This window comes from Amyelois transitella, chromosome 23 (genome assembly GCF_032362555.1).
Source record: "Amyelois transitella isolate CPQ chromosome 23, ilAmyTran1.1, whole genome shotgun sequence".
In the NCBI taxonomy this organism is placed as follows: Eukaryota; Metazoa; Arthropoda; class Insecta; order Lepidoptera; family Pyralidae; genus Amyelois; species Amyelois transitella.
Genome location: NC_083526.1, coordinates 1,252,079 through 1,276,056, shown reverse-complemented (window position 1 = coordinate 1,276,056; position 23,978 = coordinate 1,252,079). Strand labels below are relative to the sequence as shown.

Genomic DNA, 23,978 nt, shown 5'->3' with positions numbered 1-23,978 from the left:
GTATCAGTTTTGTGAGTATGTTTTTGAATAATGATTTGATGAACTGGCCTGATTTAAACTTTGCATTAAGTGTGCCATAAATCATTTTTGTTTATGACTCGAAATTTTTCAATATAACTGTGAAAAGCTACATAATATTTTTTTATGTAAACATAATCATTCATATATTATATAACAGAAGCTGAAATAAACTGACACAAAATGTCAGTTTATTTCAGCTTCTGTTTTTTATTTTTTCAGAAATATTTTATTTATATTCATTTTTTACCTCTTCTAGTTATTCAAAATGCTGCCAATGACAATCTAGTCAAAATGTAATCTATGTAAGTCTGTGCTTAACCCGGCTCGTTTAAGTTAAAAACAAGATAATCGAGGCTATATGATAGCGACTAAAAAAAAGAGTGTGCTTCTCTTTCCGTGCAGATTGTAAAAGGCAATCAAGGGAGACGTTAATAAACTTGGGTTGTCTCTTCCCTAGCAACCCGTCACTATTTGAATCTCAATTCTATCATTAAGCCAAACAGCTAAATGTTGCCTACTTTACAAGACTGTTGGCTGTGTCTACCCCCAAGGCATATAGACGTGATTATATGTATGTCTCTCTTCGCATGACGGCGATACTCAGCGTGTTCTTGGTTACGCGCTCCAAAGATATGCTTCTAAATCTTTGTTCCACTCTCCATCAATTCTCTCCACTTTGTACGATTTTCAGCATCAAATTCAATATTTAGATTCTATGTCGGAGCCAATAGTTCTTGAACTGTCACTTGTAGCTGGACCCAACGGAGGCGTCATGACTTTTGAATTTTGAATTTTTTTTTGAGTAAATCCATTAGCTATTTTACTTACACCGTAGACAAAAGCATTAAAAAATAATACTTCTTAAAATGAAAAACATACAGGTAGTTCCATCTAGTGGTGTATAGCAAAATTATTTAACTTTTTGAAGCGCCATCTAGACGCATAATTTAAAAATACTACATACGTCGTTTTGTAAGACATAATGTTGAGAAACTGCTTATTAAACATAGATGTCGCTAGTAAAGTATGTTTATTTTTATGTTGGTAGCAATGACAAGTACGAAACGATGCTGCGTTCTATTTTTGTTACTGGCAATATTCTCGTCTTCTCTTTACGCAAATTCTTATATGAAATACGATTACAAACAAGTTGTACAAAGTCTTAAAATATCTCTAAAAACTACTCATCATTGCAAATAGTGCAGGTTTCATAATCTTAACATAGGAAATTTATGCCAATTTGGTTACACCGTTTTTAGTAGTCAATAAAACAATTATATAACGAAAAGATCAATTTGACATTAAAAAATTAACTACGTAAAAATGGAACGTAGTCAATTCGTCTTACCAACCTCAAGATATCAAAAATCAGAAATAACTTGTCGCAAATTCCACCATTTTCCCTTTGTAACATACCGGTGTTAAAAACACGTGCGTATCATCTAGTTACATGGAATACTCGTGTCTTCGCGATTAATATTAACAAAAAACATTACTAAAAAGTGTATCGCGTTTCCTTTAACAGGTAGCACGTATTAAAATCACAAAATGAACACCGAAAAGCTGAAGAAATTGCAATCACAAGTGCGCATTGGAGGTAAGGGCACACCACGACGAAAGAAGAAGGTTGTTCATGCGACCGCCGCCACAGACGACAAGAAATTGCAGTCTTCCCTCAAAAAGCTGTCAGTAAACACAATACCTGGCATAGAGGAAGTAAATATGATAAAAGATGACGGTACAGTGATACATTTCAACAACCCAAAGGCGCAAGCTTCACTTGCGGCGAACACTTTCGCTATCACAGGACATGGAGAGAATAAGCAAATCGCTGAAATGCTGCCTGGCATTTTGAGTCAACTGGGGCCTGAAGGATTAAATCAGTTGAAGCGGTTGGCGTCAAGTGTGGCCGCGCCGAAGCCCTTGGAGGAGGACGATGAAGTACCTAACCTAGTTGGTAATTTCGATGAGGCTTCCAAACAAGAAGCTAAGGAGGTCATAATCGAAGAGAAGGATGAGAAAGAAAAGGAGAAAAAAGAGCCTGAAACCAAAGTTGCAGACAAGAAAACTGACTAAGCAGCCAACCATACATATGACGGTTTAGTTTTTAATTTGCTCACCCGATGAAGTGATAAAAGCTAGGGTTTCCAAAGCCATCGGGCATGTCTCAAAACAGTAATTTTTTGTTAATTTTGTGTTCCTATTAAATGTGTTTTGGACATACTTTGTTCGCATTTATTATAAAAAATTGTGTGACCTGTGACTGACCAATTCGTGTTTTACTAACTAGTGACTTTGGAAATCCTACAAACAGCCATGTCAGTTATAAATTTTGCTTTTGTCTCCTTTGCCAAGCACTAATACTTATTTTTATTTAACATTAATGGGATATGTTGATTTTTACACTTTAGAAATTAGCAAGCCTTACAACCCTCGTGGGTAACAATAGAAAACAATAGTTATTCAACAACAGCCTGGTGCTCGTGTTGAAAAAGTTATAAATGTGGATTGTTGATATATTGGCTATAGCACTTTATACATAGTCTATAAAATAATGCATTATTTCAGCGTGTCACCAGGAAATATATGTATAAGAAATAAAAAGGGTGTTGATACACCAAATAATATTTTTAAATAATATTTTCTAAAGTTGTTGGTTCATGTCCAAGAGATATGCTTCTCATTTTAAAAACAAAATAGATTTAAAAATGGAACTTTAGTCACATATAGCTCTTTAGGTTATGGAGCTAATGATGTATAATAAAAACATAAAAATCGTAAAAATAAAAATGATTCAAGGTTTTGTGTAATGTGCAAATGTGACATTAAAACTTTGGTCCATGAATTATGTTTATTATTTTTCTCCCACACATTGTATGGTCAATTTTACACGTTCCCTGTTCAAACAAAGTAAAACCTAAAACATAGGTCAAGTTTCTCTACTGTTGACTGTACCTTCTATTTCCAAAATAGGATCCTGAATGATCACTGATCAGTAAATTTTCTGTGGGTGTAATGGCATATACATAATAAATTTTTTTTTGATAATGTGAACATAGTTTGCCTGAAGGGCATAAACTTCGTTGTAATCAGCGGGACAGTTTTAGGCGAAGGCTTGACGCTCCTCCAACAGCCATACATAAAATAGAGGTGCAACTGTACTTATACCACTAACTGTACAAGGTTTTGCCTTGGGCTTCACTTCTGTTGAAATTCCATAAAGAAAAGTAGCCAAAGAGTGACCTGAACTAATCCTTACAATAAAATAGTAACTTACTAATGTCTTTACTTGTAAGATATTCCCAAAGGATCATGGGGGGATCTATATAAAACTAAAGGTAGCGAAAATAAAAATTTGATTTTTGTAATTTGTCTGTTTCTAGGAATCATGCGAAAATTGTTGCTCCCAAATGTTTAATTTTTCAGATGTGCTAAGCTTGGTTTAACTTCAGAAACTGGTATATCAAAATCTCCTTTATGGGGTAATACAGAGGGTCAGCTTTTTCACTAAACTTTTACGACGAACGAAGTCGTGGGCATCAGCTAGTTCAGGGGGACATAACATAATCCATTTATACATACAGTACTATAAGATTCCATACGATATTTACCCTCGGCGTAAATGGAACGGTTAGCAATCAAACTAATGTACGTTACATTTTCCTTGTCCCTATCTAAGAATATGGATTATGGATAGGCAGTGCTAAGTCATGGTAATACTTGAAGTGACTAATTGTATTAAAAAAAAATTATCTAATGAGTGAGTAGGTAAGTAGGAACCTATCTACATGTACCTTATTAAATACGGTGATAATAGTTTTTCTATCATCGAGAAATACGATCGGGGTACATCTTTGGCTATATGATCCTGGATTGGGCACAGACCTACTTGGTAGACTTCGCTTCGTGTAAAAAAAACTGTTAAAACACGAAACGACTCTCAAATAATCACCTCTTTATACCTGACGGGTAAATAGAGCCCTCAATATCGAAAATAATTATAGGCCACGAATTCAAATGGTATACCTACCTACCTACATTTCTATTGTAGGCCACTGTACACGCACATGGTCGCTGAGTCGCTATTAGCAATGTGATTTTCGTAGTCGTAGGTAATAAGTACAATCGTGTGACCTACTTCATTAGCACCCATTTAGCATGTAGATTCATGACCTCTGTGGTTCAGTACTCCGGAAGTGGTAACGATTTCTCACGTAACCAATGTTATAAATTAATACTCGTTTATGTAGATATCCCTAAAAAGCTTATATTTTGTGGAATTTCATTATTTTCATTTATTGTGGTATGGTGAGAGTGAGAGATCCAACATATTATTATATTTCTCTTAGAATTATTCCTTAATTTATTCCTCCTCCTCCTTCTCTTTGCGTTTTATTAAGTATTAGTGCAGATTAAAGATATTATTGTACAATATAAATCTATTTCGGTATTGTTCTGTTGTTATAGTAATTAGAGCTGTCTTGGCATTTTTCTAATGAATGTTTGTGACAAATTACGCACAAAGGAAAAAAGCGATCTGTCATTGTCATTAAAGTTGAAAATATGTCAAATGAAATAACCAACGAATATATTTTGTTGATGTAAAAATAAATTTGTCTTACCCTTGCCGATTTTCCTATTCGATTTTCTTTAAAATAGCGTATATCGGGAATAAATTTGAGAATATGATTGCTCGGTTGTGGACAGACGACTTGCCCAAGTGCAGGAATACCTGCGTCGCCTCCTATTTCTCAAGATTAGGCGGAAATTCTAACACGAACGATGACTACTTGGTTTTCTATTGCCAAATGGATGAAAACTCGTAAGTTTTTACTTTTATTTGTACCCATTCCACCATAAAATATCGATCATGGTAAAAACAAAAAGACTGGACACATATGTATATAGGTAGCTGGAAAGCTTTAAAATAGAATTGAGATTCAATCTTTTCCTTGATTGTACTCTCTTTCCGTAAAAACTGCAAAGAATTATTTTCTGGAAGACATACATACATACATAATATCACGCCTCTTTCCCGGAGTGTTAGGCAGAGACTACCTTTGTTTTTTTTTGTTGCCTTTCTATAGTGTTACAAGGCTAGGCTTATTTTGTGCGCTACAAAAAAATTTATACTAAACTAATTTGCCTATAGTATGTTGAAATCATAGAAATTAAATATTTTAAAAAACCATTTCATTGTGACTATTGGCACTATATTGCACTATTTATTTATTTAAAACGATTGCACAATAAGTGTACAAAGGGGGGATTTAATGCCGTTAATGACTATTGGAACATTATTGACAAAAAAGGAGGTTTTGCATGAAGAGTGTTATGGATGTGGATGAAGCGAAGGAAGTATGCAGAGATCGTGGCAAGTGGAAAGACTAAGCCTCTGCCTACCCCTCCGAGAAAAAGGTGTGATTTTACGTATGTAAGGAGGTTATAAATTTGATCATATTTTTTTAATATTTTTTTCTTTCCACAACTGTGAGTTGTTGGCAGAGTAAGTCATATTTGGGTAACAGATTCTAGAGTATTTTGAACCCATACAGTTTTAACTGATGATTGATGCTTTCAGATGTTTGTACGGAGTATTTGAACCTCACAATGGGCTGGACGCGGCCAAGTTCATTATGCAGAGGATGGCCGTGGAGATTCTGTTTCCGACCACTTCGTCCAACAGCACCACCGATGAGGAAATACGGGATAGGCTAAGGTAATTTTCAAGTGATAACATTTATTGCGGTAGAAGGAATACCTATGTGACGTACCGATAAATATTATTGTTGCACGCAGAAAACGTAGTACATGCTTGGCGAGGTTATCCCACTTCCTACAATTTAGCTTTCTGTATAAGCTGTTGAATAATCTGGATAAATCATGCATTCATTATTTCCATACAGTTAACTTGTCTTTGTGGTTTAGTTTACTATCGCCATAACATGTATGGTTGCCGTGCCGTGTGGTTCTAGGCACCAATACAAAAAAGAATAGGACCACTCCATCTCTTTCCCGTGGATGTCGTAAGGGGCGACTAAGGGATATGCTTACAAACTTGGGATTCTTTTTAAGGCGATGGGCTAGCAACCTGTCACTATTTGAATCTCAATTCTATCATTAAGCCTAATAGCTGAACGTGGCCATTCAGTCTTTTCAAGACTGGCTCTGTCTACCCCGCAAGGGAAATAGACGTGACCATAGTATGTATGTATGTATAACATGTATGGCATTGACATTCACATGTTCAATGATAATTTCATCAACATGTTTGCCCGAGGTAGGAATTTCCACAGAAATCTTACTTCTGAAAGTCTATACTCTATAGTCTTCCTATGTCCCAAATTTTATCAAATCAAAAGAAAAATACCACATCCTCGTGGCTAGTTTTTCTATAGCTGAGGTCACTGTGCAAAGGAACAAATATTATAGGAATAATTAAATTTCAGGAATGCATTCGTGTCCGTGGAGAAGGCGTACAATGAGAATTACGACGCCATGATAGCGGAGCGCACCAGCTTACAATACCAGCTGCAGACTACAGATTCACAGGTAATTCTATTTTTCATTAATTCTTTCTTTATGATTTTACAATGATTCCACGATTTAGATTTAAGAGATTAGTAAATTGATGTCTGATGAAAAAGCGGCAGTGTAGTTCGCCGCTTCTTCTAGACATGCGCTTTGGAAGCGGTAGTAATTAGATTTAAGTGATGTGACGTCAATAAGTGATACCTTGTATCCAAGTTTGAAAATAAATCTATTCTATTCTAATTACTTATTAGTTTATCAAATTGTAAAGGATAACGAGAAGGTCAATTCAACTAAAGACTTACTAAATATTGATTTAGTATTGTTACAAACTAGTATCTCTGTGTAGTGCGCTTGTCTGTGACATTGGAGGTCCCAATTTCGAATCCAGGCCAGGGCATGATAAGAATTCAATTTATTCTAATTCTGGGATATTTATCTATAGAAGTATAAATATATTTGATTTTATTTTTAACATACATACTTACATATGGCCACGTCTGTATCCATTGTGGGCTAGACAGAGCCAACAGTCTTGAAAAGACTGAATGGCCAAGTTTAGCTATTTGGCTTTAAGATAGGATTGAGATTCAAATAGTGACAGGATGCTAGCCAACGCCTTAAAAAGAATTCCAAGTTTGCAAGCCTATCCCTTAGTCGCCTTTTACGACATCCATGGGAAAGTGATGGAGTGGTCCTATTCTTTTTTGTATATGGTGCCGGGAACCACACGGCACATTTATTTATATTGTTGCTAATTATTTGCAGATGTCCCAAAACTCGATACTCGCCCGTCTGAAAGAAATCGACAAGCATCTGTCAGGTGGCGCCACCGTCGTCATAGCTCTGGTCCACAACGACAAGTTGTTCGTTGCGAACGTTGGCGAGACGAGGGCGCTACTGTGCAAGACTGATGATAACTCAGTGTTGCGGGTATTACAGCTTACGGTGGATCACAGTCTGAATAATGAGGATGAGCTGTTGAGATTGGCTCAGCTCGGACTGGACGTCGGCAAGCTTAGGAACTGTGAGTCAATTATTTAGTTATAGAAAAATATATACGGGACAATATATAGGGGACAAATTACACAGATTGAGTTAGCCTCGAAGTAAGTTCGAGACTTGTGTTACGAGATACTAACTCAACGATACTATATTTTGTAATAAATACTTATATAGATAAACATCCAAGACCCAGGCTAATCAGAGAAAGTTCTTTTCTCCTCATGCCCTGGCCGGGATTTGAACCCGGGACCTCCGGTGTCACAGACAGTGCGTACTACCGCTGCGCCACAGAGGCAGTAAAAGATATGATAGTTACCCTGCATGTCAGATGCAGTGCAGTTTGAAAAAATTGATCAATTAAAGAGGTTCTTTTCTTACCACTTTAATTCATAATCCCTCTTTAAGTAGTAATCTTTAGGTAATACCTCTTTTCTAGAGACGTAGGTAAAGATGTTCTGCTTCATTCACATTTTTCAATCTTTTCAAGTTATAAACGGTTTACCGAAGTGACCACAATTTTATCAGCTGAGCATCAGTGATTGAGTGATTAAGGTTATCTAGTAGGCATAACTGTATCAAGGTACTAGGTTCGAATCCCAGTGCTTACTATCAATGATAGTGGTGGTTGTGTAGACAAGTATTATTATACAAATATTAAGTTTTTATTAGTGCCGTGTGGTTTCCGGCACCAATGTTGTAAAAGGCGACTAAGGGATAGGCTTATTAACTTGGGATTCTTCTTTTAGGCGACAGGCTAGTACTTATCCTGTTACTATTTGGACATCAATTCTATCATTAAGCCACAAAGCTCAATGTGGCCTATTAGTCTTTTCAAGACTGTTGGCTCTGTCTACCCTGCAAGGGATATAGACGTGATTATTTATATGTATGTATGTGTAGACGACGGCGCCACTGTGCAAGACTGATGATAACTCGTTATTTGCTTGAATGGCGCAGTGGTATTTTCTATTTATTTTTGTCACTTAATGTTACGTACATATCTCAATTACAGCGCAATATCTTGGCAACCAGACGGGCACTCGTTGTCTCGGCAATTACCTAGTGAAGAGTTTGTACAAAGCCATCCCCAGCATCCGGGCGGCGGCCAGCGAGCCGGTGGTGGCCGCTCCAGAGATCACAGGACCCATTTTACTGGATCACAGCTGCAGGTAATATTGTATAGCGACATCTGTGTGTAAATTACAGAAACTAAGTTAGGTGTTAATCAACTCGACCGTCGTCCGCTAGATGGCGCTATAGAGAATCGCACGAATAAATGATAAGCACTTATTACGATGTAATTACCTCTTGAAGAGTCTGTACAAAGCAATCCCCAGCATCCGGGCGGCGGCCAGCGAGCCCGTGGTGGCCGCTCCAGAGATCACAGGGCCTATATTACTGGATCACAGCTGCAGGTAATATTGTATAGCGACATCTGTGTGTCAATTACAGAAACTAAGGTATTAATTAACTCGACCGCAACAAGGTATCACTTATACTCGTCACATCACATAAATCTAATTATAACTACAACCGCTTGCAAAGCTTGTAGAAGAAGAAACTACACTGCAGCATTTTCGTCGGACGTCAATTTACGAGTATAGATCGTTTAAATCTAAATCGTGGACGAATGCACATTGTCTACATTAAAAAATAGGAATAAATGTAAAATTAAATATTTCAATACAAATATTTCGTCAAATAAATAAAGATAAAATAATATATGTACAAACTGTACAAATTATGTCAACACCATGTCAAAACTGCACAAGCATTTAAGAGGCCGTTATGTCCAGCTCGGGCCACACATGTTTATCATTAATATACTCCTCCGTGCTGTAATAGGCTTTCCTACAAAGCTCATCTTTAATGTACTTTTTGAATTTTCTATCATACACATTGCTTTATGTACAATTTATGCCAGATTGTTGATAAATTTATATTAAGTTTGATAATTATTAACATTTCTTTCAAGTTTTAATTATGTATCTTTACAGATTCCTAGTAATAGTCAGCGCTGGCGTATACAAACGTATTCAGGAAGCCCGCGGTAGTAGCGAACAGACGAACAAGCAGTTAGCACAAATTATAGTCGAACAATTCCGGAAGCAAGACTTCAAAAAGGTCAGCCAATCAGTTCTCGAAGAAATCGAGGAAGAATTCGTGTCTTATTGCGTCAAAAACAACTTAACCCCAAAACCCAACACTCACATGTCATTGCTTATAAGAAACTTAAACTTCCTACCGCCAATTGAAGAAAGTTTGGCGCCAAAAAACAACGTGCGCTTCAATCCTATAGTGCAGTCGAAATCGAATAATTCCGTCAACGAAATCGATGATTACTCGTCTAGTAACAATACCAACTCGATTGTTGATACGAATCGATCGTGCGATTCGGATTTCGAGCCATATGAGAGACCGCAAGAGGATGAGAATGGTAAAGTTAAGAGTTATGTTGATTTCTCTTGTTATTACGAGAACGTTGCGAAGGCCAGGGCGAATGGGAGTCTGCCGCCTTTTATTGAGTAGAAAATCTATACTTATATTATAAATCTGAAGAGTTTGTTTGTTTGAACGCGCTTATCTCAGGAACTACTGGTGTGAATTGAAAAATTATTTTTGTGTTGAATAGACCATTTATCGAGGTAGGCTTAAGGCTATATAACATCACGCTGCAACTATAAGGAGCAAAGAAATAGTGTAAAAATTGAAAAAAAAAAACGGGGCAATTTATTCATCTGGAGGGCTTCAATGATGCCCAGAATAACTATTCCACGCGGACGAAGTCGCGGGCACAGCTATTAGAAATAAAGAGTATTAAAAGATAGTCTGCTGAAGTTTTGAGGATATTCCTTATTGCAATTCTATGACAAAGTTTGAAAATGCTGAACCTTTTTTAAATTGAGAAAAATCTGACTTCAATTTTACTACAAACATGGCTTACTTAAACGTTACTTGATGCACATGTTGTTGCCCAAATTGCTGAGCCGATTCTAGTGAAACAATTCAGTAAAAATGAATGAACGTGTTCTTCAAATCTTTAGTATAACGAAGAAGGAAAATAACAAAGTAATCTGAGATTTTATGTAAGATAGACTATGTGCCTTAAAATAATGACTAAGCTACAATACAATGGTTACTTGAATGAATTTAAATAATATCCTGTCGTATTATGTTAAGTATAAAATCTACTAATTACCTTTATTCTAGTCTTCAAAAAACATAACTTCTCTTTACAATGGCGGTAAAGAAAAACGTACAATTTATTGTAAAAATCACATCACAGTTGTGTAAATATATGATTTGTATTAATTTAGTGTGTAAAATAAAATGTACTTAATATTTTACAAGATTTTTTATTTCCTCTTTAAACTCATCACACTGTTTGGCTTGATGATGGAATTGAGATTCAAATAGTGATAGGTTGCTAGCCCATCGCCTTATAGAATAGTCCCAAGTTTTTAAGCCTATCCCCCTTAGTCGCCTTTTACGACATCCATGGGAACAAGACGAAGTGGTCCTATTCTATTTTTTTTATTGGTGCAGGGAACCACACCTGAATATTCGAATTCTCAGGACTAATATTCACATTCGCCAAATGTGATATTCGTAATATTTCTTGTTTCGAAGACAATAGGTACTTATTAACAAGGAGGATGCTTCTTCAGCACTGACGCATTGGAAGCGGCAGGGAACTTAGTTTTAAGTAATTTATTTGACGTCAACCAATGTTGTGAAACCAAAAGATTTGACAATTATTAAGCGATATGGAGTATCCTCTATTATTACAGAATAAAAATTTTGAATTTGATTAATGCAAAAAAAAAACATTTTATTTCGTATTAATGTATTTGTCTTCAAGACACCGCTTCCTACATTCTATTGACAAATATAGACACAAGTATGCATAATAATCATTAAAAATTGCAATAATATAAGTCTATAGAAATACCATTATTGTACATGAATCTATAGAAGTGACTTGTCGTTTTGCATCGTACGCAGTTGTAAAGCTGTTAATATAAATATCTATATACTAGTAAAAGAACTGTTGTTCACCCTTGCCTCTCAATTTTGTATATGATCCTCTTATTGTCAGGTTGGCTGGAAGAGATCCCACTTAGGGATAAGCCCGCCTTTGTACTGTACTGTTTTTATTTGTAATGTACTCCTTTAGTGAACAATAAAGCATTTACTTACTTACTTACTTATCTTTTGCAAAAAAGAGAACCGTCTCCGATCGTAATCCTGCGTTTTTGAAGTCGGTTAAATTCCTAAAACCTTCAACAAAGTGTAACAAACACTTTCCTGAAAACCGCATTAAAATCGGTTCAGCGAAACGCGAAATAATCGCAGATTAAAGCGTAATTAGTAGCCACATTCACCAGTAGGTACTTGTCACTTCTATAGTCTTACATTATTGCCAACTCTATGTACTTGTCACTTCTATAGTCTTACATTATTGCCAACTCTATGACGGTATAAGTAGATAAATGATAAAAATAAATGATATTTAAACTGGTTTATAATCCAATTTGCTCTCCAATTTCTTGTTGTCGGCTACTTTCCTTACCGCTTTCATGAGGTCTTCCTGTAACAATAATAAAAACAAATTTAATAAATAAAAAAAATATTCAATTGAGAACCTCTTCCTTTTTTGGAAGTCGGACAATTTTTATAAGAATTCATTGTAAGAGGTGTACTACATACATATATATAATCACGTCTATATCCCTAGCGTAGTAGACAGAGGCGACAGTCTTGAAAACTGATAGGCCACGTTCAGCTCTTTGGCTTGATGACAGAATTGAGATTCAAACAGTTACAGGTCGCTAGCCCATCGCCTAAAAGAAGAATCCCAAGTTAACAAGTCCATCCCTTATTCGCCTCTTACAACATCCATGGGAACAAGACGGACTGGTCCTATTCTTTTTTTTTCTATTTTTATTTATTAGTTCCGAAATATTTTTTTTTCTATTTGTTTATTAGTTCCGGGAACCACACGACACACCAACAACACACCTGTATGATGTACTCCCTCTCGGCACGTATCGCGAACAATCCGGCCTCAGTGCAAACGTACTACACACATACATATAATCACGTCTATATCCCTAGCGTAGTAGACAGAGGCAACAGTATTGAAAACACTGATTGGCCACGTTCAACTATTTGGCTTGATGACAGAACTGAGATTCAAATAGTGACAGGTCGCATCCAGAATCCCAAGTTTACAAGCCCATCCCTTAATCGCCTTTTACGACATCCGTGGGAACGAAACGGACTGGTCCTATCCCTTTTTTTTCTATTTTTATTTATTAGTTCCGAAATCTTTTTTTTTTTTCTATTATTTATTAGTGCCGGGAACCACACGACACACCAACAACACACCAACCTGTATGATATACTCCCTCTCGGCTCGTATCGCGAACAATCCGGCCTCAGTGCAAACGTTCCGGAGATCCGCGCCGTTGAACGTGTCAGACAGTTTGACGACCGCTTCGTAATCCATCTCGCCGTGTTTCGCTATGGGGGCGGCGTGGATCTTCAGGATTTCCAATCTGGAATTATTCAAGAGACACATACATACATATATATATATGTATGTATGTGTCATTTTTTATATATATGTATATAATCACTGAAATGATTCAAAAGACACATACATACATAAAAAAATAAGTAATTATACAATTTAAAATTAAAATCAAAAATTCATGCAGTCTATTCGTAAATTTATTAATTGACAAAGACTTGTATGAGTCCGGTAGCTTATTATATATTTTAACTAGCGACCCGCCCCGGCTTCGCACGGGTGCAAAATTATAAATGTTATTATACATAAAAACCATCCTCTTGAATCACTCTACCTGTTACAAAAAACCGCATCAAAATCCGTTGCGTAATTTTAAAGATTTAAGCATACAGACAAACAGACTAAAATAGCGACTTTGTTTTATACTATGTTGTGATGCGTATGCAATATGAACTCCTACTTCTAAATCGTAAATTGGTACTGGGAACCACTAAATTAAAAGAAGCTTGGTTACATACATACATACATATGGTCACGTCTATATCCCTAGCGGGGTAGACAGTGCCAACAGTCTTGAAAACACTGATAGGCCACGTTCAGCTGTTTGGCTTAATGCTATCATTAAGCCAAATAGCTGAATGAATCTCAATTCTATAATTGAGATTCAAATAGTGACAGGTCGCTAGGCCATCGCCTAAAATAGAATCCCAAGTTAACAAGCCTATCCCTTAGTCGCCTTTTACGACATCCATGGGAACGAGATGGAGTGGTCCTAATCTTTTGTTTTTTTATTGGTGCCGGGAACCACACGGCACTGCCGGGAACCACTAAATTAAAAGAAGCTTGGTACTCTGGTCTAAGTAGTTGAGACCACAATCTCACCTGGCCTGCTCGTTCGGCAGGGGAATCTCAATCTTCCTGTCCAATCTCCCTGGCCTCAACAAAGCTGGGTCGAGAGTGTCAGGCCGGTTCGTAGCCATGATGATTTTCACCTGGAAATTGTACATACATCAAAAAAAAAAATCAAAATATATTTATTTCTTTAACTAAATGGTACATAATTTCACTGTGGTTGTGGCCTCCTATTAAGTGAAATACACCTATACATACATACATATAGTCACGTGTATATCCCTTGCGGGCTAGACAGAGCCAGCAGTCTTGAAAAGACTGACAGGCCATGTTCAGCTTTTTGCTAAAATTGTACATTTTTCTTTAAACACTGCATATATTTAGTTACATACGCACATATGTATAATCACGTTTATATCTCTTACGGTGTAGACAGAGCCAACAGCCTCGAGAAGACCAATTCGCCACTAGAATAGGACCACTCCTATTTCTCATGGATGTCGTAAAAGGCGACTAAGAGAAGGGCAGACACCACCTCTTTCCACTTGCCACGATCTCTGCACACTTCCTTCGCTTCATCCACATTCATAACTCTCTTCACGCAAGCTCAGCGGTTTCGGGTACTCTTGGCCTGACCCTTTACCAGGACGTCCTTAATTTGAATGAATGAATTTATTTTTTCCCACCTGTCCGAGGGAATCGAACCCGTCCATCTGATTGAGTAACTCCATCAATGTCCTCTGAATCTCACGATCCGCGCTGGTGCCCTCTGAGAAACGTCTGCCGCCTGAAATCAATATCGATGTGTGATATAGACGAATCAGTCTTTTCAAGACTTGGCTGTTGGCTCTGTCTACCCCGCAAGGGATATAGACGTGACCAAAATTTAAAAACGCACTTTCTCGCAAAAACTACTGAACCGATTACGATGAAATTTGGTATGTAGCTAGCTGAAGACCCAGAATAACATATAGGCTACTTTTTATCCCGGAGTTCCCGCGGGATTGATAGGGTTTCCATGCGGACGAAGTCGCGGGCGGCCTCTAGTATTTTATAAAAGTTTTGAATAACGAATAAAAAATTTTGAATAACGAATAAAAGTTTTGAATTTGATTTCTATCACTTGAATATTAAAAGCATCCCATTTAATATATTAAAAAAAAAGGTCGAGCAAGTCTCTCTCTCTAAGACAAAAAATATATAGGTACCAACTCACCAATAGCATCAATCTCGTCCATAAATATGATGCAGGGTTGGTGATCTCTCGCGTAGTTGAACATCTCGCGGATGAGGCGAGCCGACTCGCCTATGTACTTGTCCACAATGGCGGACGACACTACCTGGGAATAGAATAGAACAGAATATATTTATTTTATACAAAATTGGATACAAGGTATCACTTATTGACGTCACATAACTTAAATCTTATTATAACTATTTATTTATATTGACGGCCTCTGTGGCGCAGAGGTAGTGCGCTTGTCTGCGACACCGGAGGTTCCGGGTTCGAATCCCGGCCAGGGCATGATGAGAAAAGAACTTTCTCTGATTGGCCTGGGTGTTGGATGTTTATCTATATAAGTATCTATACTAATATTATAAAGCTGAAGAGTTTGTTTGTTTGTTTAAACGCGGTAATCTCAGGAACTACTGGTCCGAATTGAAACATTATTTTTCGTTGAATAGACCATTTATCGAAGAAGGCTTTAGGCTATATAACATCACGCTGTAACTATAAGGAGCAAAGAAATAATGAAAATGTAAAAAAAAAAGGGAAAATTATTAATCCTTGAGTTCAAGTATCATTGGGTTAGTATCTCGTAACACAGTCGGCTCTGTCTACCCCACAATGGATATAGTCGTGACCATATGTATGTATTTATGAGTAAGTTTCACATACAAAGGTTGCGGAGGTCAGACAGAAGTTGCTTTGTGTAAAAACCTGACTTACTGCTAAATGGTAATCAAAGACGCACTCAGGTCAGGGCTCAGGGCATTTCTTAAATACTAGCTATTACGCAGTTCTTCGGTCCAGTGGGAATTTCTATTTGTCTTCTTTCTATCTGTATGCTAAATTTCATCAAAATTGTGTCAGTACTTTTTGAATTTATTCGTTACAAACATTCACAACTACAAATCTTTCCTCTTTATAAATTAGTACAGATTGATATCATAATCTTACCTTCAAAAAGTTAGCATCCAATTGAGAAGCGACTGCTCTTGCGAGCAGTGTCTTGCCAGTACCCGGAGGTCCGTACAAAAGGCAGCCTTTTGGGGGGGTGATGCCCACACGGACAAACAGTTCCGGATTTAACAGCGGTAGCTCGATCACCTGAAAATAAGAATAATTCGTTAACAACTATTGATAATATTAAACTTCAGAAAAGGACCACTCCATATCTTTCATATGGATTTAGTAAAAGGCGACTAAGGGAAAGGCTAATAACTTTGGAGGTTAACTTCTTTTCGTAGGCGATGGACTCCTTATCAGCTTTTTCGTACAATCTCTTTTCATCTTACAATCTATTCAAATTTTATGTAAATTTGCCACTTAAACTTACTTCGAGGCTAACTCAATCAGTGTAATTTGTCCCGTATATATTTATTTATTTATAGTAACTGGTAACTTTATTTATTTATTTCATCAAAACTTATCCTATCATTACAGTCATAAAAACCAATGCGATAGAAAAAGCACCTTATACATTAAATTTTTACACAATATTATGACAACACTAGAGGCCGCCCGCGACTTCGTCCGCGTGGAAACCCTATCAATCCCGCGGGAACTCTGGGATAAAAAGTAGCCTATGTGTTATTCTGGGTCTTCAGCTACCTACATACCAAATTTCATGGTAATCGGTTCAGTAGTTTTTGCGTGAAAGAGTAACAAACATCCATACAAACTTTCGCCTTTATAATAGTAGTAGGATAACGTTACTTCTTTGACAACTATGACTATTCGTGACCTTACCTCTCTCAACTGCCTGATCTGCTCTTGCAGACCTCCGATAGCTGAGTACGTGACGTCTCCGGGGTCCTCGTGGCTCATGTTATAGACAAGAGGATCCACCTGTAAATTTATTGTATGAATAAAATAAAATCTCAATTACATCATTAAGCCTAACAGCTGAATGTGGCCTAGGTGTCTTTTTGGGACAGCGGGCTCTGACTATCCCGCAAGGGATATAAGTAGATGTGATTATATGTATAAACTAGCTGTGCCCGCGACTTCGTCCGCGTGGAATAGTTATTTTGGGCATCGTATTTATTTTTGCAAATCAGTCAGGCGGTCACGCGTATTAGAAAGAACGCTGGTTCGCCGTATTAAATGTTTCGCTGCAAATAGCTTATAACGACTTTATCTCAAAACCTTAATCAAAACCTCAAAACCGAATTAAAGAAAATTGGTTTCAAAATAACTTATGTTTATAATGAAAAAATAATCTTAAAACAAACGGGGTGAGCTAAATAAAACCATTTAAAAATGAACATAAAAGTGGTTATTATAAGTAAACCTTAAGAGATAGATGTATACTCTCGTGGACTTTTTGGTGGCAAAAAATGAGTAGTTTCACATCTTTAGTACATTGTTTTACTATATCTTTGTTGGTTTGCGCAGCGTTCGCGTGGAAAGCTCGCAGATGGCCGACTCATTCAACTTTCACCTGCATTGTTGACGTTTCCCGTAGGAAATCCGGGATAAAATGTAGCCTATAGCCTTCCTCGATAAATAGACTATATAACAGTGAAATAATTATTCAAATCGGTTCAGTAGTTTCTGAGATTAGCACGTTTAAACAAACAAACAAACAAAACAAACTCTTCAGCTTTATACTATTAGTATAGATAGTATAGATAAAAAATGCTAATGACTTGATAGAGATATTTTATTTTAAATTATAACAAAACACAGGATCTTAATGGCAGGTAGAGAGAGATGGTGATTCAAATCCTAAGTTTTTAAGCTGTTCCTTTGACATACTTTTACAATATGCACAGAAAGTGAAGCAGCTGCCACATGCTTTTTTCTTTTTGTTGCTGCCAGATCTGTGTGAGTGGCCAAAAATATGAAATTAAATTTTATACACACGTCACGCACAGCTTTTGTTCTTTTCAAGACTGTTGGCTCCATCTACCCGAACATCTACTAGAGATATAGACATGGCAATATGTATTGTTTAAATATGCACATGTCAGCTGCCCAAAGAAGAATAGACTAGGCATGGGCATCTAGAGAAGGCACTTTGGTACCTTTTGTATGTAATTAATGAACTATTGATACACCAAGGGAAAACTCTCCACAGCTACCAATTTATTCAATAAATAATATAAATAGAAATACCTCTCTGGGTAAATGCCGCATGATGGTGAGCGTAGTCATATCTAGAGCGACTCTAGTGCCACCCTTCAGCTTGTTTTTGTCAAGTTGGCGACGACAGCCGACGACATAGCGAGGTCCATTTGTTGCTTTAACGATGACTGCAATGTGAAGAAATGAATGTGATTGATAAAAATTGGTTGATTATATGAATAAATAATGTACTTTCACCTTTCATGCTTTATTTTTTTAAATGCAGCCACTTTTAACAGTTTGTTTTCAAAATGTTTAACATAATGCTAAAACTAGTCCACCTTTGGGATACAGTGAGAGTGTAGTCAGTGTTAATCTTGGTTGTATCCTCAACTCTTTAGGGAGGAGCTCGAAGTGTACCTTTTAATGATGGTCCTGGTATGTGTAAGTCCAAGTTTTACATGAAACCCATCTGACCTCGGCAACTTTAGCAAGGGAACCATATATATGTGTTATGAATTAAAATTACTGTAAATACTTACATTTCTCTTCAGTGAGCTGTTTCAATACTTCACCGACGATTTGACCAACGCTCTGCAAAGCTTTGAGATCATTTTCACTTTTGTCATATTGTTTTGTCAAGTCTTTGAGTTGTTCGCGCACTGCAATAATAAAGAATAGTGTATTAATCGACGATCAGATCAGGATAGAGATGATAGAAACTCTCGATTTTTGGTAGTCATTCAAAATATTTGGAAGAAAATAGTTTATGTAGCTGGCATGATTCGGCAGAAATCATACCGAACAATACTTACTATCTTTGAGTCTTGATTCGACTTCTTTGTGTTCCATTAACTTCTTTCGGTAATCTTGAAACGCTTTTTCTCTCAAAGGATCCATGGTTGAAGCTCCAGCAGGCATTTTATAATAAAATTAATTAATTCACAATGAAATTCAACAATCACCAAACCAAGAATCCAATTTGTTTGATGGATTGGAATTCTGACAGTGACATTAGATGTCACGACATCTTGTATTTTTTTTAAAGAAAAATGCTAACGAGAACGTGTCATACGTATATTTTATATCCTTTCCAGAGTAAATACAGTAGGTAGTAGGAAGTCTTGTAAAAAAAACTGAAAAGCCATGTTTATCTGTGTAACACAATGATGGAATTGATATTTAAATAGAGACAGTTTGCTACTCTATCGCTTAAAAGAATACAAAAATAGCTTGTGCACGGGCCTTCGCTCCTGTGGGGAACTTCCAGAAAAAGTTACCTAGGCAAGCACTCTGGATTTTCTTTGCTTCCAGACCAGCATGGAAGCTTGCACAAGATGAGTGCTCCTATTACTTTAGTCGCGTTTTACGACATACATGGGAGAGAATTTCGGTAGATAGATAGCCTTTGTATCCTTTATATTGAATGGCAAAACCTCCTCCATAATAGATATCACTGAAAATCAGCGCATTGTGTAACCTCATCATACACATGCATATGCTGAGAGGAAACCTCTTTGGTCGCATCATGTAATTTTTTTACCTAACCCTATAAAATCCCCATGGATATAAAAATCTCTGCAATTTGCCAGGTCGCCGGGGTATCAAGGTGGGAATCTCGATTTATTACCATTTTCACGGAAACGCCGTAAAATTACCAGTAAAAGACCGTAGTGCACCGCTTTCATAAACATTTTGATGACAAAATCTTCAGAGGAATGTGCTAAGAGGATAATAGAAAATTTGTTTTGTTATGGAAAGTGTGGATGTTTTAAGGGACGACTAAGGAAAAACACATTTATAAAGTGCAAGCTCCTACGATTAGGGCGATAACCAAGACGCCTCATCCCATTATCCTTTATTAGGTAGGTAAGTACCTACTATGTCAATAGAAATAAAGAAAGAAATGGAGTGCCTGGAACTTCAAGCAAAAAAAGGAATTCTTTTTGCTTGTTAAAAATTACTTGTTTCGCATAAGATTAAGCTGAATTGTCTAAAAGCATTTTTTTAAATATATAGACATAAGCAAAGAAATGTCTTTGTACAACATAGACATAAGCAAAGAAAATGTCGTTATACAACCTCGCCTTTCAAATTCAATGAAGATCGGATTAACGATACCCATGTTAACGTTAAACAAACTTTTCGTTCGTGGAAATCGAGATTCACATAAACTCGACATGCCAAAACTTCTGAAGAGACGGTAAAAGGCAGCTGAAGTTAAAAATAAAATTCTTATTAGGCCACAAAGCACTCCCTTTGCCGCCGAAGCGACAATAAAAAATATAGATACTTTTGGCGCGCAACGGCCATATTGCTGAGGGCATTCGCGGCACAGAGACAAAAATATAATATTTGTGCAAAATATAGAGAACACAGAAATAAAATAAAAAAAATACATATAATTACTTACAGAAAATACTTTACTTTTCTCCCAAAACTTTATCTCTACTTACGTAACGGTTTGAAACCTTTGAAACATCACTTCATTTAATTAGATGTTGGGGAAGTTGGAAGCACAATGCGATAAAAAAGGTCGCAAAGGTCTAGCCAGTGTTCTTTGATGTGATGGTTAAATGATATCTTCCATCTCCATGTGGGAATTGTGGGTCTATTTGATGACAAATCTGTTTTAATATTATTTATTAAGGCGTTCCTAGTATTTCCTTCCTGGTTTATCTCAGTAACAACCTCATCTGTTTGGAGAGAAGCCCAGGCTGAGACTTTGACTAAAAGTAAGTTTGTCAAGTCATGTTTTTACAAGAAGCGATTCCGTAATTTCTGCAGGGTAATCTTACCCATTTTGGCGCCCGCTCACAACGTTTTGGTTCACCATAAAAGTATCGGTTAGCACTCAAACTAATGTAAACTCAGAGCAGACTCATTGGTATGGTCGCTGTTACTTTTGCACAGGAAACAAACCCATATTGAATCACGGTAATAGCTGGACAAGATCAATGTGCCCTAGTTGCCTTTACGATATCCATAAAAAATAAATATGGATTGGTCCTTTTTTAAACAAGGCACGTTCCCATTCACTCACTCTTCTTGTAAATTTGCTTAGTCAACCACTTTTCATTCGTGACCCATATCTGTAATCTTCATTAATTTGCGATATTAGTGCGTGTCTTATTTCAGAAATACGTGACGTCGTTCAGATTTTATATACGGTGTTTATCACTCGGATGCGGGGCTGTGTTTACTGTGTTTTGGATTTAGTGGCTCTGGCACGCGGTTTTGTTCGTAGGCAATGTTTTTTTTTTTACGTTACCGCTATGAAACATTATGCAAACTACATATCTATATTATTGGGAGCAACACTCAAGTTTGAAAAGTTAATTCTTATAATACTGGAAAATTGTATGTAATTAATACATACACACATATGGTCACATCTATACCGCTTGTGGGGTAGACAGAGCCAACAGTCTTGAAAAGACAGATAGGCCACGTTCAGTTATTTGGCTTAATGATAGAATTGAGATTCAAATAGTGACTAAAAGTGATTAATAATAAATATCAATCAATAAGTTACCTTTATGACGTAATTAAATAATAGAAAATGTCCTTCTTTCACAGAAGTTTCGAAAACTTTTAAAAATTTAATTCTAAAAAGGACCAAAGATAAAGTATGCATAATTTGTCGGTTTGAACACGCTAGTCTCCCGAACTTCTGGATGGATAAAATAAAATAAATAAATATACTTATACAGGACAAATTACACAGATTAAGTTAGCCTTGAAATAAGTTCGAGACTTGTGTTAAGAGATACTAACACAACTATACTATATTTTATAATAAATACTGATATATATAGAGCCAGGGCAATCAGAAAACGTTTGTTTCTCATCATACCTTGGCCGGGATTCGAACCTGGGATTTCGGTGTCACAAATATCTATACATATAATAAATCTATAGAAAGGTCAATTCTGTACATTGAAAATATTGAAAAAATAAATAGCCGGGGGTGTTACTGGATCGATACCAAGCACAAAAATGTGATTAAAAAAATTTTTGTCTGTCTGTCTGTATGTTCAGGCATCACGTGAAAACTAACGGTTCGATTTTGATGAAACTTGGTATAATTATATCTTATTATCCTGGGCGTAAAATAGGATACTTCTTATCCCGACAAAATCGAAGAAAAAAAAATCTTAATTTTTCAGTTTATCCATAGACGTTGTTCTGTAGAACCGCGAACACACGTTGCGTTACCCGCAGTGGATTTAGCGCCGTAACCTGTAGCGCCGAAAGTCGGCTTTGGCTTGAACCGTTTGCTGCACAAGCGGGCCGCTACTAATTTCTATGAAAAAAATACTACATAGCTACATTAATTCCCATCAAGCTGAAAATTAGTATAATTATTTAAAACACAATCAAAAGCATTATTTCAAAATTCCCCATGATTCCGGTTTAAGGAAAAAAAATTACTCACGGTCAAAGGTATAAAATGGGTGTATCGCAATTTTCTTCAAAACGGTAAGTTTTTCAAATCGGAAAATTACCTCAGACATAAATTGTAGATCATAAAGTTATCTATAAAAAAGGTATCAATAATTTTTTTCAACAAAGCTACCGTTTCTGAGATAAAACGATGCAAAAAGTTGCAAGCGTCATAATATGCATCCGTTTCCTTGCCACCTCTGAGGTAGTGTACTATTAGCGCGTTTTTTTTTTACATTTTTATTATTAAACTTGAAAAAGTCTGAAATAGGTTAGAATAAACACGTGTTTTCACTACGCAGTGGCACTCAAGACTAACTTTCGCATTTATTATTTAAAAAAAATAGAATAACCCTAAGTGAAGAAAATCATCTTAGGACAATAATAGAGATTACAATTATCAAATTCAATGCAATAATCAAATTAAAACTAAAACTACTTATAAAAAGAAAGAAAAAAGATGACTACAAACTAAAATTTAATTTATAAATTGTACAGTCCTTGCATAGCATCAACATGCTGGAATGTGCCCAGAAGGCTGGCAGCATTGCCAATTCGAAAGGCAATGCTGATTCTCTGAGCCAGATAACTTCCAGCCCTCCGGTCAAGAGATACCTCAATCAGCTTTTTCGACAATTGTCAGAAAAGCTGATGGGCAGATAGGCCCCCCGGTCCCAGAGTTTCTACCCCAAAACGTTCAAAAGTATAGGTATTACCGATACCTACATATTTGCGCCTTTTGAGGTTTTTTGCCTCATTTGAAGCAGAACGGCCTTTGATTTAGTAACCTGAAGATGAGACGGCGCAAGTGTGTCGACACAAGTAGCATCCCACACCAAAGGCCGCCCCAATCTCCAGGGTACCAAAGTCATACCATCCGGTCTCTTGGCATCATCCTGAGCCAGACCGTTTGGTTCTAGAACAGCTGGAACATGGATGGTGGCAAGAGCACGGAGGATTATATCATTTAGGGCGGCATGGCGCCCTAAACGGCCGGCACTCCTAGGGCACGAGAAGCCGTGGTGTCCATAGCCGACAACGGTATCCCCGCAAGGACTACTATTATTAAAGACTAACGGTATTTCATGTGTTGAGCATTCTGAGATAAAGCAGCTATACGACCCTAGCCACGTACACAATTACACAGAGAGACAGATGTTGTCTCAAGGTTTCACTACAGTATAAATGAAGGGACTGCGGGTTTCATTATACTTATGTATATTTTATATTTTGAATTCAAGTTAAAATTACCGACAGAACAATATTTTTACTTATATTACTGCTACATAGAGT

General features: G+C 36.7%; 3 protein-coding genes across 3 annotated transcripts; 2 read left to right on the top strand and 1 right to left on the bottom strand.

Annotated features, from left to right (window-relative positions):
• The first annotated feature begins 1,322 nt into the window (after positions 1–1,322).
• On the top strand, positions 1,323–2,866 carry LOC106140329 (transcription factor BTF3 homolog 4). The gene is made up of 2 exons (XM_013341911.2): positions 1,323–1,452; positions 1,547–2,866. Exon 2 carries the CDS (start codon positions 1,570–1,572, stop codon positions 2,095–2,097), a length of 528 nt encoding a protein of 175 aa, XP_013197365.1. The 5' UTR covers positions 1,323–1,452; positions 1,547–1,569; the 3' UTR covers positions 2,098–2,866.
• A 1,725-nt stretch (positions 2,867–4,591) lies between these two features.
• On the top strand, positions 4,592–10,327 carry LOC106140319 (TGF-beta-activated kinase 1 and MAP3K7-binding protein 1). Its single transcript, XM_013341899.2, has 6 exons — positions 4,592–4,843; positions 5,603–5,740; positions 6,471–6,573; positions 7,321–7,579; positions 8,570–8,726; positions 9,555–10,327. The coding sequence occupies exons 1-6, from the start codon at positions 4,707–4,709 to the stop codon at positions 10,084–10,086; spliced, it is 1,326 nt and encodes a 441-aa protein (XP_013197353.2). The 5' UTR covers positions 4,592–4,706; the 3' UTR covers positions 10,087–10,327.
• A 1,060-nt stretch (positions 10,328–11,387) lies between these two features.
• Positions 11,388–19,242, bottom strand: LOC106140015 (26S proteasome regulatory subunit 10B). The gene is made up of 10 exons (XM_013341535.2): positions 19,055–19,242; positions 18,782–18,901; positions 18,291–18,427; positions 16,920–17,018; positions 16,128–16,277; positions 15,162–15,285; positions 14,632–14,732; positions 13,976–14,085; positions 12,953–13,118; positions 11,388–12,148 (listed from the first exon to the last, which is right to left on the bottom strand). Exons 1-10 carry the CDS (start codon positions 19,158–19,160, stop codon positions 12,071–12,073), a joined length of 1,191 nt encoding a protein of 396 aa, XP_013196989.1. The 5' UTR covers positions 19,161–19,242; the 3' UTR covers positions 11,388–12,070.
• Between the last annotated feature and the right edge of the window lie 4,736 nt (positions 19,243–23,978).